The sequence below is a fragment of the Natrix helvetica genome (genome assembly GCF_964273705.1).
Source record: "Natrix helvetica genome assembly, chromosome: 11".
In the NCBI taxonomy this organism is placed as follows: domain Eukaryota; kingdom Metazoa; phylum Chordata; class Lepidosauria; order Squamata; family Natricidae; genus Natrix; species Natrix helvetica.
In genome coordinates, this window is record NC_138562.1 from 12,000,976 (window position 1) to 12,018,959 (window position 17,984).

A 17,984-nucleotide genomic window follows, 5' to 3' on the forward strand; every position below is an offset into this window, starting at 1 on the left:
AACTACTCAAAATTTCCGCTACCGGTTCTCCAGAACTTGTCAGAACCTGCTGGATTTCACCCCTGGTAGACAGGCAATGGGGAAGCTTACAAGAACACAAGAAATTTGGCTGAGTCACAAGTCATGCATAGAACAGCAAAGTCCACGATTTTTTCAGAGTTTCTCAGTCAAATACTGAAGGATCTTCCTATTAGACCAACTGTTAGCCTTTCAGAGCATTTAATCCATTTAATCACGCATTTGCTGCCTAAGCAGGTTTTCATTGACTAATTAATCATTGGACCAGTTACTTATTTTTAACATGTTTTCCATAGTTGTTTTAATTCTAGTTTTAACAGGGTGGTGGTTTTTTTTTTAAAATGCCTTCAGTTCTGGACTCCTGGCACTGCTTGGGCAAGAGCCCTGGAGTTTTCTTGGCAAGTTTTTTCAGAAGTTGGTTCGCCCTTGCCTTCTCCTTCCCAGGGCTGAGAGGGAGGGACCGGTCCAAAGTCATGCAGCTGGCGTTTGGGCCGAAGGCAGGGCCATAACTCTTGGTCTTTTGGCTTCTAATCAGGGGTGGGCTGATAGGGGTTCACCTCTACCCATAGAACCCATAGTAACTTTATGGCCAGTTCGGAGAACCTCCAAATCCCACACACCTGGCTGGCCGCGCCCACCCCTCCAAGCCTGTCCCTCCCCTCCCAGGAGACTCTACGCGGCTTGTTTTGGATACGAAATAAGTGCAGGGCCTGCACAGAGGCTAAGGGAGGGGGAAAAACATGGGCCCATTTCCAGTTTCCGGAGCGCGGGGAAAGCAGTTTTCGCCCACCCAGAGGCTCAAGGAAAGCCTCGGGAGCCCGGGGAAGGTGAAAACGCCCCCTGGTGGTGCTGCATGAGGCCAACTAGGCCACCCCCACATGGCCACGCCCATTCAGCAACCAGGCAGATAACCCGTTGCTGAAATTTTTAAAGCCCACCCTTGCTTCTAATCCTGGGCCTTTGACCGCTACATTAAATTGGCTGTCTGACAGTGCTTATAATTGTCTTTCGTTATTTCTGTCAGTTCCTTTGAGTGAAACATTACCAAGTGGGAATGCCCATTGTTAATTATTTGCAAAACGGGACAGTTTGTTTCTTGAATATTTTCCCATGTGAAAAAAAAAAAAAGGCAACCTGCGTGTTCAGGGGTGGCCCATACATTCCTGGAAGTATATTTGCTCATATTTGGATCTCTGTTCCCCAACAAGAGCACACTTGGAATACGGCATCCAGTTTTGGTCGCCATCCTACAAAAATGATGTTGACCCTCTAGAGCAGGGATCGCCAAAGCTGGCTGAGGGATTCTGGGAGTTGAAGTCCACAAGTCTGAAAGTTGCCAAGGTTGGAGAGCCCTGCTCTCAGGGGTGGGATTCAGCCAGTTCGCATCGGTTCGGGCGAACCGGATGTTAGTTTTGCATCCAGTTCGCCGAACCGGTTGTTGCAAGGACCGGCTGGCCCCGCCCACCCTGGCCCTCCCCTCTCAGGAGTCTCCATGCGACCCATTCATCATGCCAGGTAAGCCCGCTCAGAGGCTCTGGGAAGGCGAAAAACGGGCCTGCCTGAAGTCTGGAAATGGGCCTCCAGAGATGGGGGAGGCTTTTCTAGCCCTCCTGGAGGCTGGGAGAAAGTCTCTGGAGAGGGCAAAACCCTCCCTTCCTCCCCGGCCAAGATGCAGGAGGTTGAGTAGGCCACGCCTACCATGGCCACACCCACCCAGAACCGGTTGCTAACATTTTTCAATCCCACCCCTGCCTTCTCTAGAGAAGGTGCAAAAAAGAGCAATAAAGATAATTAATGGAATGTAGGCAAAACTGTATGATGAACAACTGAGTGAACTGGGCATGTCTAGTTTAATGAAAAGAAGGACTAAGGGAGACATGACAGAAGTGTTCCAGTATCTCAGGGGTTGCCACAAAGAAGAGGGAGTCAAACTATTCTCCAAGGCACCAGAGGGTAGAACAAGAAGCAATGGGTGGAAACTAATCAAGGAGAGAAGCAACTCAGAACTAAGGAGACATTTCCTGACAGTGAGAACAATTAATCAGTGGAACAGAAGTTGCCTCCAGAAGTTGTGAATGCTCCAAGTTTTTAAGAAGAGATTGAACAGCCATTTGTCTGAAAAGATATTGGGTCTTAAGTGGAGGGTCCGACTAGAAGACCTCCAAGGTCCCTTCCAATTCTATTCTTCTGTATTCTGCAAGTTGCACTGCTGGTAAAATATACTTCCTAGTTTAAGAGGAAGTGGAAAGCTTTCTTTTTGTCACTCGTTTTGACCGATCTTGTTTTGTCTTGTTTTCCTAGAGCTGAAATACAGGGACACTCTGATGCGCTTCGATTACTTTTGGCTGCGTGACCACTGCCGCTCGCCATCCTGCTACAACACCAAGACCAACCAACGCAGCCTGGATACGGCCGGTGTGGATCTGACGATCAAGCCCCAGGCCGTACGAGTCGATGAGAGCACCCTCTTTCTCACCTGTGAGTTCCTGGAGTTTTGTGTCTCCAAAGGGAGAGTGGGAGATGGTTCTGGAGATTGCTTCTTTGTGAAATAGGGATGGAAATCTCTCTCTCTTCCTGTCTCTCTCTCTCCCTTTCCCTCTCTGTCTCCCTTCCCCTTCCCGTCCCCCTCCCCCTCCCTCTCTCTCCTGTCTCTCTCTTCTCCTCTCCTTTCCTTTCTCCCCTCTCCCTCTTCTCTCTATCCACTCTTTCCCTCTCCTCTCTCTTCTTTCTCCTCTCTCTGTTTCCCTCTTTCCTCCCCCTCCCTCTTCCTCTCCTCTCTCGCCTTCCCTCCCCTTCTCTCTCCTGTCTCTCTCTCCTCTCCTTTCTCCTCTCTCTCTCTTCTGTCTCCTCTCTCTCTTCTCTCTCTCTACTCTCTCCCTCTCCTCTCTCTTCTTTCTCCTCTCTCTGTTTCCCTCTCTTTCCTCTCTCCCTCTCCTCTCTCTCCTTCCCTCCCCCTCTCTCTCCTGTCTCTCTCTTCTCTCCTCTCCTCTCCTTTCTCCTCTCTCTCTTCTGTCTCCTCTCTCCCTCCACTCTCTCCCTCTCCTCTCTCTCTTCCTCTCCTCTCTCTCTCTCCTCTCTCTCTTCTATATCCTCTCTCTCCACTCTCTCCCTCTCCTATCTCTCTTCCTCTCCTCTCTCTCTCTCCTCTCTCTCTTCTATATCCTCTCTCTCTCCACTCTCTCCCTCTCCTGTCTCTCTCTGCCTTTCTTCTCTCTTCTTTCTCCTCTCTTTCTCCTCTCTCTCCTTCTCTTCTCCCCCCCCCCCTCTCTCTGTCTGTGTGTGTGTGTGTGTTTATAGCAAATGTAAAGCTGTTGCAACATTCAAATGTGCTTGGAGATTTTATTCAAGATGAAAGTGGAGGGGGAAAAAATACTCCAGTTGGTGAATAATTTAGAGAAGGAATTCTTCTGTTCTCATGGATTCTTTCTTCCTTCTTTGGTCATTCAATTGAGCCTGAACTCAGTAGTTTGCCTAGGGTCACATGGAACCCAGAAAACTGTTCTTCTGCAATCCCAGAGCTCCTGGCTGGATAGGGCTAAGCATTTTAGTTGTTTTGGAGGATTTCGGAGACGTTCAGGGGACACATTGCACCCATTAAGCCCCCATCTCCCAGCTAAAGAATCGCGACCTCATCCTGCCCATTTTTGAAGGCCATTCATAGAAAAGCTTAGTGCAGGAATGACCTATTCCCAGTTTAACAGTACTTTTCTGGAGTTTCTTCTTCTTCTCTTGTATAGCAAACATAAATATTTGTGACATTTCAGGTGCCCCTCCCATAGGGAATAAAGAGGAGCGAAAGGGGAGTGGAGTTTGCAGGAGACCATTAGTTCGCTTAATTAGTGCGAAGATTTGTTCGAGACTCCTTGCCAAGTATTTCCTGGCACAGCGTTGCGTTTCAAAGATACACTATATTACCAAAAGTATTCGCTTACCCATCCACATAATCAGACTCAGTTGTGAGCGCATACTTTTGGCAACATAGTGTATCAGCCTGGCAGCTCTCTAAGCCTGATAAGGTCTGTGGTGGTAAATTCACCCTTGAAAGACTGTTTATTTTTTAAAATATATTTTTATTATTTTTACATTGAAAACAATGCAATACCGCGAAGTCGAAGTGACCATACATTCACATTATATACAACTAGTCTCAACCATTAACAATTAGCCTACATTTTAATTGTTTTTATGTATGATGTTTTTGATATGGACTGTACACCGCCCCGAGTCCCTTTTGGGAGAGGGGGCGGTCTAGAAGTGCTAATTAAATTAAATTAAATTAAATTACATAATACATTGTCTATCCTTCTGTCCAATCACAATATCTGCAGTTTGTTCCAGTCTTGCAACGTTGTCTTATACCAATCATAAAATCTGTTCCAGACTTCAAAATATTTCTGATTCCTCTTTATTTTTAAGTTCAAGAGTGAGCCTATCTGCTTCCGCCCAGGCCAACGCATTTCTGATTATAGCTAGCTCTGGTGGTGTATTTTCTTTTTTCCAATACTGCGCAAAAGTTATGCGCGCCGCAGTTAGAACATGTATAATTAAATGAAGTGTATCTCCTTGAAAGACTGTTTTGCTGGTTGTAAATGAGAGGAATTCACATGAGCTTAATAAAAAAAAAGGGGGTTTGCCGGGACAAGGAGCCTGCTTCGTGATCCGGTGAAGCCTGGGTCAGAACTGGACATTCCCATAACCCCGTCTGTCTCTCTATCGCCACCAGGGCCAGATGGCCACGTGACCAAGTATGGTCTGGAATGGCTGCTGATGAACAGCTACGAGGGACAGAAACAGCAAGTCATTCAACCCCGGATTCTGTGGAACGCCGAAATTTACCAGGAAGCTCAAGTGCCTTCGGTCGACTACCACAATTTCTTGGAAACCAACGAGGGGCTGAGAGAATTCCTGCAGAACTTCCTGCTGTACGGCATTGCATTCGTGGAAAACGTCCCCCCAACTAAAGAAGACACGGAGATCATAGCAGAGAGGATTAGTTTGATCAGGTAAACTACGAAACGTCGGAGGAAGCCTTGCTCTTTCTTTTGTCCCTTTTTCTTTTTTGAGATGTTTCCCTTGGAGGAAAACGGGATTAAAGTATTAAGTGTTGAATCTGGGATCAAATGCAGGTCAAGCACATTGGGTGGTGAGTTAGCTGCCTAACAATGGTAGCCCGTGACTTATGATCATAATTCAATCGGAATAGAGCTGGAAGAAACCTCGGAGGTCTTCTAGTCCAGCCCCCTGCTCAAGGAGAAGACCCTACACCATTTCAGGCAGGCTGTCAAGTCTCTTCTTAAAAACCTCCTAGTTTCTGGAGGCAAGCTGTTCCACTGGTTAATTGTCCTCACTGTTAGGAAGTTCCTCCTTAATTCCAGATTGCTTCTCTCCTTGATCAATTTCCATCCATTGCTTCTTGTCCTTCCCTCTGGTGCTATGGAGAATAATTTGAGCCCCTCTTCTTTGTGGCAGCACCTCAAGTACTAGAATACTACTATCATAAAGGTAAAGGTTCCCCTCGCACATATGTGCTAGTCGTTCCCAACTCTAGGGGGGCAGTGCTCATCTCCGTTTCAAAGCCGAAGAGCCAGCGCTGTCCAAAGACGTCTCTGTGATCATGTGGCCGGCATGACTAAAATGCCGAAGGTGCATGGAACGCTGTTAGCTTCCCACCAAAGGTGGTCCCTATTTTTCTACTTACATTTTTAAATGCTTTCGAACTGCTAGGTTGGCAGAAGCTGGGACAAGTAACGGGAGCTCACTCCGTTACCCAGCGCTAGGGATTCGAACCACTGAACTGCTGGCCTTTCTGATCGACAAGCTCAGCGTCTTAGCCACTGAGCCACCGTGTCCCTACGCTCTCATATCACCCCTAATTCTTCTTTTCTCTAGACTAGCCAAACCCCAAACCTTCAGCCGTTCTTCATATGTTTTAGTCTCCAGGCCTTTGATCATCTTAGTTGCTCTTCTCTGAACTTTTTCACTGTAAAGAATTAAATTTTTTTTAATTCTTGCTGAGCAGAAATATGAGAGTTCCTCTCCAAGATAGTCTAACTGCACCCTTTCTTTCCTGGTTGTCCTATCATGAAACGATTCTGTCTTTAGAAAGCAGATATTTTTCCTGTCTGAATTTTCACCAACCTTCCTGTACTATATCTGTCCCATTGATTTCTTCTAGAGTCTCTTTTTGAATTATAGCCATGTTACTTCTTCTCTGCTTTAAATATATTGCCTGGTTGGTTGGTTTTTTGCTAAGATATTAAGGTTTAATTGCAGGCAGTTCTAGCAAAAAAAATCCAGTTTTTCTGAAAGAGGGTGAAAGATCTCCAGCTAAAGAGAAAAGAAACAAGATCTTGTGGCCGGGTGGGAATGTTTTAGTGGTTGGGGCAAAGCCCCGTTTCCTGTTTTGACAGAGCAGATAGAAACGGCAGCCTTAGTCCTGGGAGATCTGAAGATCAAAACGGTTCTCTCTGCTCGAGGGGAAAGGGCAAAGCAACACATCTCACACATCTAATTAAAATTAAATTGCCAGGATGACCTTGAACTGACCATAATCATAAGAAAAAGGGTTTTGCAGCGGTTCCTTGCGGCTTTTCTTCCTTTCTTCTCTGCCCAGATTGCTAACCCTTAACCTAAATTATTTCGAAAGAGGCTTTTTTTTTTCTTTTAATCTGGGAATTTCCAAAATGCATCACGCTGGCACTGAATGCAGATGCTTGCTTCTCCAAGTTCGTTACTGTCTTCTTGTCAAATATCTCAAATCTATTCCAGCAGATCCCAGCAGATTTTTGCGGGATGCGCAGCTCACACCTGATGTTTTTTTTTTTTTAAAAAAAGATTGCCCCTTGCACTTGAATGAAAGGTGACTCTGATTTGCAAACAACTTACACATAGTGGGTTAATTTAAAAAAATAAATAAAAACATTTAAAGAGCTAAGAGCTGCTTTTGTGGGATGACCTACTTGGACTAGATGACCTCCTAGACGCCCTAGTAGACGACCCTTCCACCTCTGTTAATCTGTAATCTGTAAAACTCACGTTGGTTCTCTCTCTGTTTCTTGGCACCTTCCCTCATCTTCTTTTCTCTCCTCCTCCAGAGAAACTATCTATGGCAGGATGTGGTATTTCACCTCTGACTTCTCCCGCGGAGACACTGCTTACACCAAACTGGCTTTGGACCGTCATACAGATACCACTTACTTCCAGGAACCTTGTGGGTATGAATGCCAATGCGCCCAAAGAGGCAGACCACAGCGAATAAGATGACCGTAGCTGGTGGTATGGGCCACTCTTCTCACAAGTGCCTCTCCTCCTACCTTGAGAAAAATGGCTCAGGAGTTGGCACTGGAACCTCAGAATGTTTTGCAAAGCTCAAACGGAATCCCAGGGGTGCTGCTGATTTTGTGGGGCTCTCTGAGCGCGGGTGGCTTCCTTGCAGATGTTTCATTATGCAACTAGGTAACCTCATCAGTGCTGGAAGGGAGCGAGGTTTGCTTTCCGTTCGCACGCAAGTGGCTTGATCTGACATTGGTGGTTCCTGAATAGGGTATTGTCTACTGCCTGATTGTTGGTCTGGTATTGTTGATCTAGTACAGGCGTCAGCAACCTTAAACATCCAAAGAGCCACAAAGATCCTAACCGGGAGCCCCCTGTTCAATTCTGGAGCCGACCGGAAGTCCAGTTCCCCACTATGGAGTCTCCTCCTAGCACCGTGTCCTTTTTCCTCTACCTGTCCTAACTGAAAGCTCTATCAATTGTGGAGCTGATCAGAAAACCCATCCGGTGGGTCTCCTCCCGGGGCTCCGTGCTTCCCTCTCCCGCAACCGGAAGCTCCTCTCAAAATTATGTTGCCAACCATCAACAGGGAGCTGCAGCAGAGGGTTGAAAGAGCCACATGCGGCTTCAGAGCCGCAGGTTGCTGACTCCTGAACTAGTATTAATCAATATCCAGATAAGCAGAGATTAATTGTTTCTTTGTTTGATTTCTTTGGCCACCCTTCTCTGTCAATGACTCTGAGTGGATCTAGGTCAATGACCCAGGTGATTTAACACCAAGAGTAACGCTACACCCACTCAGACAAACAACCGAACCGTAAACAACAGCTTCACCAAGGAACCACCAAGAGCATTCCACCAACAGTGGCTTAGCAACAGAAATGTTGGACTCAGTTGTGGTTGTGAGCCCGGGATTACCCATGTGGCAATCACAGAGGTCATGCAATCACTGATATACAATACTAATAAAGCACATTACCCGTACAAACACAAATATAAGTTTAAATGAAGCATCAGCAAATACATGTACCTAAAATGTGCGGATGATACAATGGACATGGTAAAATATACAATAGAATAGAATAACAGAGTTGGACGGGATCTTGGAGGTCTTCTAGTCCAACACCCTGCTCGGGCAGGAAACATCTATGCCAAATTTCAGACAAATTAGAAGTCAGATAAATTTCAGATATATTACAGTAAAAACATAAAAATTGCCATAACATGGCACCATAGAATCACAGTAGGATAGATATTATAGTCAATATGAGATAGATGGATGGATAGACAGACAGACAAACATGATGAAAGGATATTGTACATGGATGGATGGATGGATGGATGGATGGATGGATGGATGGATGGACAGATGATGGATGGATATCGTAAGATGATGGGTAGATGGATCGACGGACAGACAGACAGACAGATGAAGAAGGATATCGTAGCTAGATGATGGATGGATGGATGGATAGATAGATGATAGATGATAGATAGATAGATAGATAGATAGATAGATAGATAGATAGATAGATAGATAGATAGATAGATGATAGATAGATAGAGTCAATACATCTAAGGAAACTAAGCCATCTAACTTCTAATTGCAATGTGGGATAACACACCAGAGTAGAGAGATCATCAGTCTAGTCTTTCAAGACTGCTAGAATACTTTTTAATACTTTGGAGCAATTTAGTCCCTTCTGGTTTCTGTCCCTTCCAGGCTTCTATTCCTACCACTAATTGAGTGCTTCTTCTCAGCATCCAGGTATTCCATTGCCTTCGGCATGAAGGCACGGGAGGGCGAACGCTTCTGGTGGATGGTTTCTATGCCGCCGAACAAGTGCTACAGCGAGCCCCAGAGGACTTCGACCTTCTCACGAAGGTGCCACTGAAGCACGAATACATCGAGAACGTGGGAAGCTGCCGCAACCACATGATTGGGGTTGGGCCTGTCTTGAATATCTACCCTTGGAACAAGGAGCTCTACCTGATCAGGTGAGGGGGAATGGCCTTCTGCTGAGACTTGCCTTCATAGGGACATCACCCTTTAAGCCAGTGGTCCCTAACCTTTCTGGCTTTGCGGACCTGCTTGGAGGGGAGAGGGGGAGAGGAAATGGTTCTGTGTGAGCAGCAGGAGCCTGCACATGATGTTCTGACCCTGGCTTCCTTAAAAAGCATGATCCCTTGGCCCCAGCAAAACCCCTTTTATTTACACAACTGTGAATTCCTTTCATTCAGAGTCCACAAGGCTTAGCAAACAGTCTTTCAGAGGAACGTTTATCAACACTAACCTTATCTCGTTTGGAGAGCTGCCAGATAGCTAGTTTCCAAACACAGGGCAAGGCAAAACTTGGCACAGAGTTTCTTATAGTCACAAACAGAACTTTCCACTCTTGAAACAACTGAACGAACCAATTGTTTCCTGCAAAAGCCCACTCCCCGTTCACTCCTCTTTTGTTTCCTATGGGAGGGGCCAATCACCTCCAAGGTGTGGCTTTACTCCTAAGTCGACCCTGCTTTGTTAGTTGTTCTTGTCTTCTGGCAGCTCTGCGCATGCGCACACTGGGAACAGGCTCCAGCTGTTCCTCTCCCTCACTGCTGTCTAGCTTCCTCTCTGCCTCCAACGCAGAGCCCTCATCTGAGCTTTCCTCAGCCCTCAAGACTGGCACATGTTCCTCCCCAACCTCCTCACTGTCCAACTCTGCTGCTGGGGGGGGGGGGGGAGGGCACAACACATGAATGAAGCTTCAAGTGCGTGAGAGAGTGCCCGCCACTCCTGCAAAAGGAGCTGTGCACACATGCTCCCCTTGTTAACATGCAGCTCAAGAATCCAAATAAAACTCCAGGCTCATTCCGTTTCCAAAAAACCTACTTTTTATTGAGTACACCGTATGGTAATGTCAAAGCAAAACTTGCTCTGAGGTTCCCACACACCAGTTCATAGAATTAAACAATAATTTCCCCCAGCCAAACCCTCAACCTTTCACATAGTTCATATAAGCAAGCATGGGAACTGTCTGCTTCAACTCCACACCTGCTACGATGTCCTTGAAAAGGGTTCAGGCTTTCGCCATCTTCCGCAGAATCATGGAGTTTTCCTTTCTCCATCTAACCCGCTCAAAAGCAACATCTCTCCGCAAGTTGAAACGAAGAGACACATAACTGCCAACATTTCATAATTAACACATCTTCCACTTGTGCGGCCCGATTCTGAACAGACCATGGCCCAGTACCGGGCCGCGGCCTGGGAGTTGGGGACCCCTGCTTTATACCATAGAAGAATCTGCTTGTTCCTGGCTTAGCCTGTGATGTGAATCTACCTCTTTTCTTTTCCATCAAGTTTTTTATTTTATACATAAGAGCCTCAGTGGCGCAGTGGTTAGAGGGCAGTGTTGCAAGTTATTTCTACTGACTATCGGCTTCCTGCAATTTGGCAGTTCAAATCCCACCAGGCTCAAGCCTTCCATCCTTCCGAGGTGGGTAAAATGAGAACCCAGATTGTTGGGGGCAAGAGGCTGACCCTGTAAACTGCTCAGAGAGGGCTGTAAAAGCCCTGTGAAGCGGTATATAAGTCTAAGTGCTATTGCTATTGCTATAAAGATTCCATTTTCAATTAAACTGTGTGTTATCTGGGTACAAATAATTTTAGGAAATAGTAATCAAAATATTTACAACAGTGTTCATTACATTGGTATTGATTCTATAATGCTTCTACTACTAATAATAATGTGTACTTAACCATTTTAACATATCTCCCTTACATTATTGATCCTTTCCTTATATTTCCCTGTTTCTAACTCCTGTTTTTATTAGCTAATCATTGGTAAAATAAATCACAGGTTGAAAAATATTTAGTTTCTTTCTTTTCCTTAATTATAAGTGTCAGCCTATCCATTTCTGCAAATTCTAACATTTTTTTAAATCACATTTTCATCTGTTGGGATCTCTTCACTTTCCCATTGTTGTGCAAATACAATTCTATCTGCAGTCAATGCGTGTAAAATCAAATATGCATTCCCTTTATTATACTTGAAAGGGATGTGGCGGCCCAGCGGCTAACACGCTGAGCTTGTCGATCAGCAATTCAGCAGTTTGAATCCCTAGAGCTGCATAACGGAGTGAGCTCCCGTTAGTTGTCCCAGCTTCTGCCAACCTAGCAGTTCAAAAGCATGTAAAAATGCGAGTAGAAAAATAGAGACCACCTTTGGTGGGAAGGTAACAGTGTTCCATGCGCCTTCGGTGTTTAGTCATGCCGGCCACATGATGCCGGAGACGTTATACTTATCCAGTAAAATGACCAACAAAAATATTTCTGGTTTCAAATCAATATTTGCTTGTAGATTGTTAATCATGCTACCAATGAACCTGGTTCACAGTGGTTTAAGCCATCCTCCAGCCTCAGGGGGACTGTCTGTAATGTATAAAACCAGCTTGATCGTGATTGGCCAATGATGATTGAAATCACTTCTTTTTAGGGGTTCAGCAACAGGTAGTTCTCACTAGTAGGGACTCTTCCAACCAAATGCATCTGACTCCTCTTCTGTTTCTTCTTAGGTACAATAATTACGACCGAGCTGTCATTAACACAGTGCCTCATGACACTGTGCACCGTTGGTATATTGCACATCGTACACTCACCACTGAGCTGCGGAGGCCCGAGAATGAGCTCTGGGTCAAACTGAAACCGGGCAAAGTAAGTTAGAAGGTGGCTTGTTGGGAGAAGACTCATTTGAGCCCTTAAAAGTCCTGATACCCTTTCCTCCCCCAAAACACCAGGTTCCTACCCTGCTTGCTTTTGAAGTTCCAACTTTCAGTGCGCCACGTTCTCACTCCCACAACTATTGCAGCATATGTGTTGTCGCCTGATCAAAATCTAGGTGCTTGATAATTGGCATGTACTGCAGTGGTGGGTTCCTACCAGTTCGGACCAGGGCACGAAGCAGACTCCTTGTCCCGACAAAACCCCTTTTTAATTAAGCTGATGTGAATTCCTCTCGTTCACATCCAGCAAAGTCCCGGCAAACAGTCTTTCAAGGGTGAATTTACAACCACAGACCTTATCAGGCTTGGAGAGCTGCCAGGCTCATATCTTCCAAATGCAACGCTGTACAAGAAATACTTGGCAAGAAATCTCTGAGAGTCACAAATAAATCTTCACACTAATTAAGCGAACTAATTGCCTCCTGCAAACTCCACTCCCCTTTCCCTCCTCTTTATTCCCTAAGGGAGGGGCCATTCATCGTCCACCTGTGGCTTTACTCCCAAGTTGGCCCTTGTTCCTTAACTGTTCCCTTCGTCAGACAACTCTGCGCATGCGCACACTAGGAACAGGCTCCAGCTGTTCTTCTGCCTCACTGATGACCGACTCTGAAAGCAGCTGATAACTGTCGGACAGCCCTGGCTCCAACTCTGCCTCCGACACAGAGCCCTCATCAGAGTCTTCCCCAGACTCCAGGACTTGCCCATGTTCCTCCCCAAACTCCCCACTGACTGAGTCTGCCACCAGTTCTGCTAGCCGCTTCAACAATAGCCTCCTTCACTTTGCTTCTTTTCACTCCTTCTGTAGGCCCTCTTCATAGACAATTGGCGAGTGCTGCACGGCCGAGAATCTTTCACGGGATATCGCCAGCTCTGTGGTTGCTACCTCACGAGAGATGATGTGCTAAACACAGCCCGTTTCCTTGGCCTTCAAGCCTAGAGTGGCTTGGACCTCTGATGGTCGGGAGCTGCTGATTCAGGAATGGAGAGAACAAAGTGTATACCTCACAGACCTGGCCTCCTGTCCCAAGAGAGAGGAGAGGTCCTCTCAGCATTACTTGAGGTCCATCAAATATTGTCTATTGCCTTTTCTTCATTCTCCCCATTCTAAGCTCCCTGATTGGTTCTTCTTTGGTTTCCAAAGCCAGCCCATTGGCTCAACTCAGGACAGATGGACTTGGCAGCCATGTAAGAGACCTGTTCTGACCTCCAAGGCGCTACCTCTTGCTATTGAAAGCAGCCCTGTCCTCTTGAGGAGACCTCCCGTGTACAAAACCATCAAGGTTTTTTTTTACTGGACGTCCATTCTTGAAAACTGGTAGAGTCTCAAGGAAAGTTGAGCTAGTTCATTGGCAAGATATGTTTGTTGGCATTCCAGCCTTTGAGACCTCCAAAGTAGACCGCTACCTAACGTTTATAAGTTCTGCTTCTCCGTGTCTCTTCTCTTTCCTTCCTGCTGGTGATGTTAAGCTTGCCATGTGATGGGAGAGTTGCTTTAGAAAGCCTTAGAGCAGGAAGAAGGAAGAAAACACACAGATCTGGGGAGGGAAGACAATATTAAGTCCTATATTTCCCAGCACTGTAAAAAAAAAACAATATAACTATAGCACTGCATTTCTTTCCAGCTCACTCTGTTGTCCGTTCTTCATCTGGGTCATTGATTTCAACTTCCTCCAGAACTTCTTTGCTGTCCATTCTATGTTGGGAGGAAGCACTGATCCCATAATTTCCTTGCTTTGTTTCTTTCCTTTGTTTCTTCCCTTCGAAGGACTTTATTTTGATGGACAACAAGAGGCCCTACCTTTCAGATGCTGGAAGCCCCCAATCCTTGTTCTGAACTAAAGCTCCAACAATCGGGAAGAGAAAGGAACAAGAAGACACTCGGTTATTCCCCTTAGCTAGTTAAAGTGAAAATAATTGCAAGTTTCGCTTTGACTGGCCGCCTTGGTAGCACTAGGCCAGAGATGGCAACCCTTTTCAGCACCAAGTGTCCAAACTCCGCACATGCGCATGCCCAAACTAAAAGGCGTGAATGTGCGCACATGCGGAGATGCGCACATCTGCAGCAGAGCCCCGAAGACCTGCTAGAACTGCAGGAGGAGGGGCATCCCAATACCAGCAGCGCAGCAAGAGGCAAGATCTTTTTCTTTCGGGAGCTTCTGTTTTGTAGTTTGCAGGGAAACAGAAGCTCTTGAAAGAAACGCCACGGAGATATGAGCTGGGGCAACAGCACGCATGCCAGCAGAGAAAGCTCTGGTTCGGCATCACGGCACTAAGCGCTTGCAGGCTCTTCAAAAGAAGAGCAAGTGGGGCCTTTATCTGGAACTGAGATGATCGGATCAAAGATCTGAGTGGAGGCACTGCTTCTACTATCTTCTCTTATCACCAGGTCCTTTAGGGATGAGCTCCTTGACTAGGAACGAGGAGTTCTAGATCGTCATTCCTTCTAGAGATGGGTGAGGATCATTGCTTGCAGCCTTGCCATCACCAGAGGGATTCCCATTCCTACTACATCTCCTGAGCAAGGTCCAACAGGGATGCCCAGAACTTCTATAGAAAGCCAAGGTTTGCTACAGCACCTACAAGAAGCAGCCAAAGCTAACTTTTTGCCTTCAAACCAAATAAGAAATACCTTGCCTTCTTTGGACTTGAAGCGACTTTTCCATGATTAATAACGAAGGATGAAATGCTTCATCAGATAGTGGAGATGCAAATTCTGTGGTTGAGTTGGGTCTTCCTGGGGCCAAGCTTCGAAACTAATCTGTGCATGAGTTTAAGAGGGGCCAGGTAGATGCCATGAACAACAGAAGAAATCTTTGTTCGTGGTTGAAATTGAACTCGTTGGAACATTTCTGCCAATGAAAGAAAATCAACCCTCTTTTCTATGTTCTCAGCTGAGCACTTAATCCCGTTCAGGTAAACAAGATTTTTTTTTGTTCTCCTAGAATTATAGTGAACATGCAAACCTGCTAAGGAGGAAACTCTAGAAAAGGAACTTTGCCAGTTCTTATACGCATCAGGAAGTGGCTGGCATTTTCCTTGGACAGGATTCTTTGCAGCTTTCGAATTAAAATACCGGGAAAGCTGGCAAGATCCCTCCAAGTCAAGAAGGATACAGCTTGACTCTCACTAAACGGCAGACGTGGTGCCTCAGTGGCTAAGACGCTGGGCTTTTCGATCGGAAAGGTCGCAGTTCAGCAGTTCGAATCCCTAGCGCCGGGTAATGGAGTGAGCTCCTGTTCCTCATCTCAGCTTCTGCCAACTTAGCAGTTCGAAAGCATGTAAAAATGCAAGTAGAAAAATAGGCACCACCTTTGGTGGGAAGGGAACAGCGTTCTGTGCGCCTTCGGCATTTAGTCATGCTGGCCACATGACCACGGAGACATCTTCGGACAGCGCTGGCTCTTTGGCTTTGAAGCAGAGATGAGCACCGCCCCCTAGAGTCAGGAACAACTAGCAGATATGTGCAAGGGGAACCTTTACCTTTAAACTGCAGAAGTCATATTTTGAACGACAAGATTTCCGGTCTTAAATTGGGGAGCAGGAGAGAGAATGCTTCTGCAAGGAACTAGAGTCCTACACTAGCAATTTAGGTCTAGTTCAATTTTCTACCTGAGATGCTCAAGTTCTTTAAGGAATGTATTTTAGGCTTGTTTGTTCAGTGAAGCAGAATTTATCTCATGAGCTCCAAGCTGCTGTCTGACGTCATTTTGCCCAGCTATCGTTTGGCTACACCTCATTGAGTTGATGTTCTTTGCACGAACCAGGAGCTCTCGCCTCACAGTCAGGAGGTTGTGAGTTCGATCCTAGGTAGAGGCAGATGTAGGGTCTCCTGCTTGGGCAGGGGGTTGGACTAGATGACCTGCAAGGTCCCTTCCATCTGTTCTCTCCTTTCTTACCTGTAGTTTTCGACTTCGTTTTAACTTGATCGATGTAGTAGCACTTTTTGCTCTTAACACTCCTAAGGATTTCTTTTAGACAACATTCAGTTTTTAGCAGCAGAAGGTATTTGATACTCGAGGCCATTTCTAACTTGATTTTCTTAAAACTGTGAGTTTCATCACCCGTAGAATGCATCAGGTGGTGCAAATGTGATCTTTGGATCAAGACACCTCCTGCATCTGTCTGGTATTTACGGTATTAGCTACTAAATTTCGGAAATATGCTTACTAACATCTAAGAAAGTCTTTGCAAAAATAGCACGGCTTGGGTTGTGTAAGGACCGATGTGGCTTTGTCATAAGTAGCTGAGGTTGCTTCATCCTGTCCCTCGCATGGCCACTCATGTGTTACTCTTAAGAAGAAGATTGTTACGGTCACAGTAATTGTAATTGTAATTCCTGTCATTCTGCTTTTCATTAAAAAAAAAAAAGTACAGCGATGACTTTTTCGAAGAGGGAGAGAAAACTTTGTTTCGCTAAACTGATTTTGCAAAGTGTGGTCCACCGATTAAAAACACTGAATCGTGCTGTGAACTTTTTTTAAAAACAAAAAACCCTTGAGGAAGAGTTATTCGTGCGTTAAGGGGGTTGAATTCGGCTTCCAAAAGAAATTTGAGGTTTCAAATTTGTACATCATTCTAAATATTATGACTTTGGCAACGAACTCCGCTTCTTGTCCCTGAGGTTTATAGGTAGTCCCGGACTTACAACTCATTTAGTGAGCGTTTGAAGTTACAACGGGATTGCAAAAAAGGGACTTTTGACCTTTTTCACACTTACAACCGTTACAGCATCCCTACGGCCACGTGACCCAAATTCAGATGCTTGGCAACTGACTCATATTTATGACGGTTGCAGTGTCCCGGGGTCATGGGGAAGCTGGATTCAGTTAACAACGGTGTTATTAAACAGTGGCAGTGATTTTCTTAACAACTGTGGCAATAAAGGTCACAAAATGGGGCAAAACTCACTTAGGAACTGCCTCGCTTAGCAGCAGAAATTTTGGGCTCAATTGTGGTGGCAAGTCAAGGATTTCCCGTACATATTTATGTGTTAAACAAACGTAGGTAGTAGCCTTTCAACACATCCAATGGGTGACTCGAGGAGGCTTATGTTCAGAAGAATTTGCGAGTCTTGGGTCTCTAGGACCCTGTCAAGAAAAAGTGGGACAACGGAAATGTGGAAAGGTTACATGTTCTTTGTTCTTATTCTTTGAAATGCTTCGAGTTGAAGCCTCGTGGTTAACCTCATCTAACCAGAAAATATAGGGCTCCATTTTCTCATGCCTCTTTGGTTCCTTCACGCACATTCCACAGAGTTTTGTGTGACATTTCGTTATTAGTTTTATTTTTTGTTCTCTCCTCACCCTCTCTCCTCCTCAACTCACCCTCTCTCCTCTCCTCACCCTCTCTCCTCTCTCTCACCTCTCCTCACCCTCTCTCACCTCTCCTCACCCTCTCTCCCCTCTCCTCACCCTCTCTCTCTCCCCTCTCCTCACCCTCTCTCCCCTCTCCTCACCCTCTCTTCTCTCTCTTACTTCTCCTCATCCTCTCTCCCCTCTCCTCACTCTCTCTACTCTCTCTCACCTCTCCTTACCCTTTCTCCCCTCTCCTCACCCTCTCTCCCCTCTCCTCACCCTCTCTTCTCTCTCTTACTTCTCCTCATCCTCTCTCCCCTCTCCTCACCCTCTCTCCTCTCTCACACCTCTTCTCGCCCTCTCCTCGCCCTCTCTCCTCTCTCTCCCCTCTCCTCACCCTTTCTCCCCTCTCCTCACCCTCTCTCACACCTCTTCTCGCCCTCTCCTCATACTCTCTCCTCTCTCTCACCTCTCCTCACCCTCTCTCCCCTCTCCTCACCCTCTCTCCTCTCCTTCTTCTTGGCCCACATTAGTCCACATAGAAGTCTCCCTAAATTCTTTCTGCGTTGTCAAATTCTCTGTTTAATTGCAAGTGTGTACAACCCCTCCTCTCTATGGCAGCCTCTCAAATATTGG

At 45.9% G+C, this 17,984-nt stretch overlaps 1 protein-coding gene across 6 annotated transcripts in view; it reads left to right on the forward strand.

Moving 5' to 3' along the window:
- The window catches only part of TMLHE (trimethyllysine hydroxylase, epsilon), a 30,417-nt gene extending 12,895 nt beyond the window's left edge, over nt 1–17,522 (forward strand). For all 6 annotated transcript variants that reach the window (XM_081963912.1, XM_081963915.1, XM_081963916.1 and 3 more), the window contains exons 3-8: nt 2,320–2,496; nt 4,742–5,021; nt 7,113–7,232; nt 9,052–9,288; nt 11,848–11,986; nt 12,860–17,522. In XM_081963912.1, the coding sequence (XP_081820038.1) occupies nt 2,320–2,496; nt 4,742–5,021; nt 7,113–7,232; nt 9,052–9,288; nt 11,848–11,986; nt 12,860–12,991 (1,085 nt within the window). In that variant the 3' untranslated portion in view covers nt 12,992–17,522. The remainder of the gene's footprint in view (nt 1–2,319; nt 2,497–4,741; nt 5,022–7,112; nt 7,233–9,051; nt 9,289–11,847; nt 11,987–12,859) is intronic.
- The last annotated feature ends 462 nt before the right edge of the window (nt 17,523–17,984 follow it).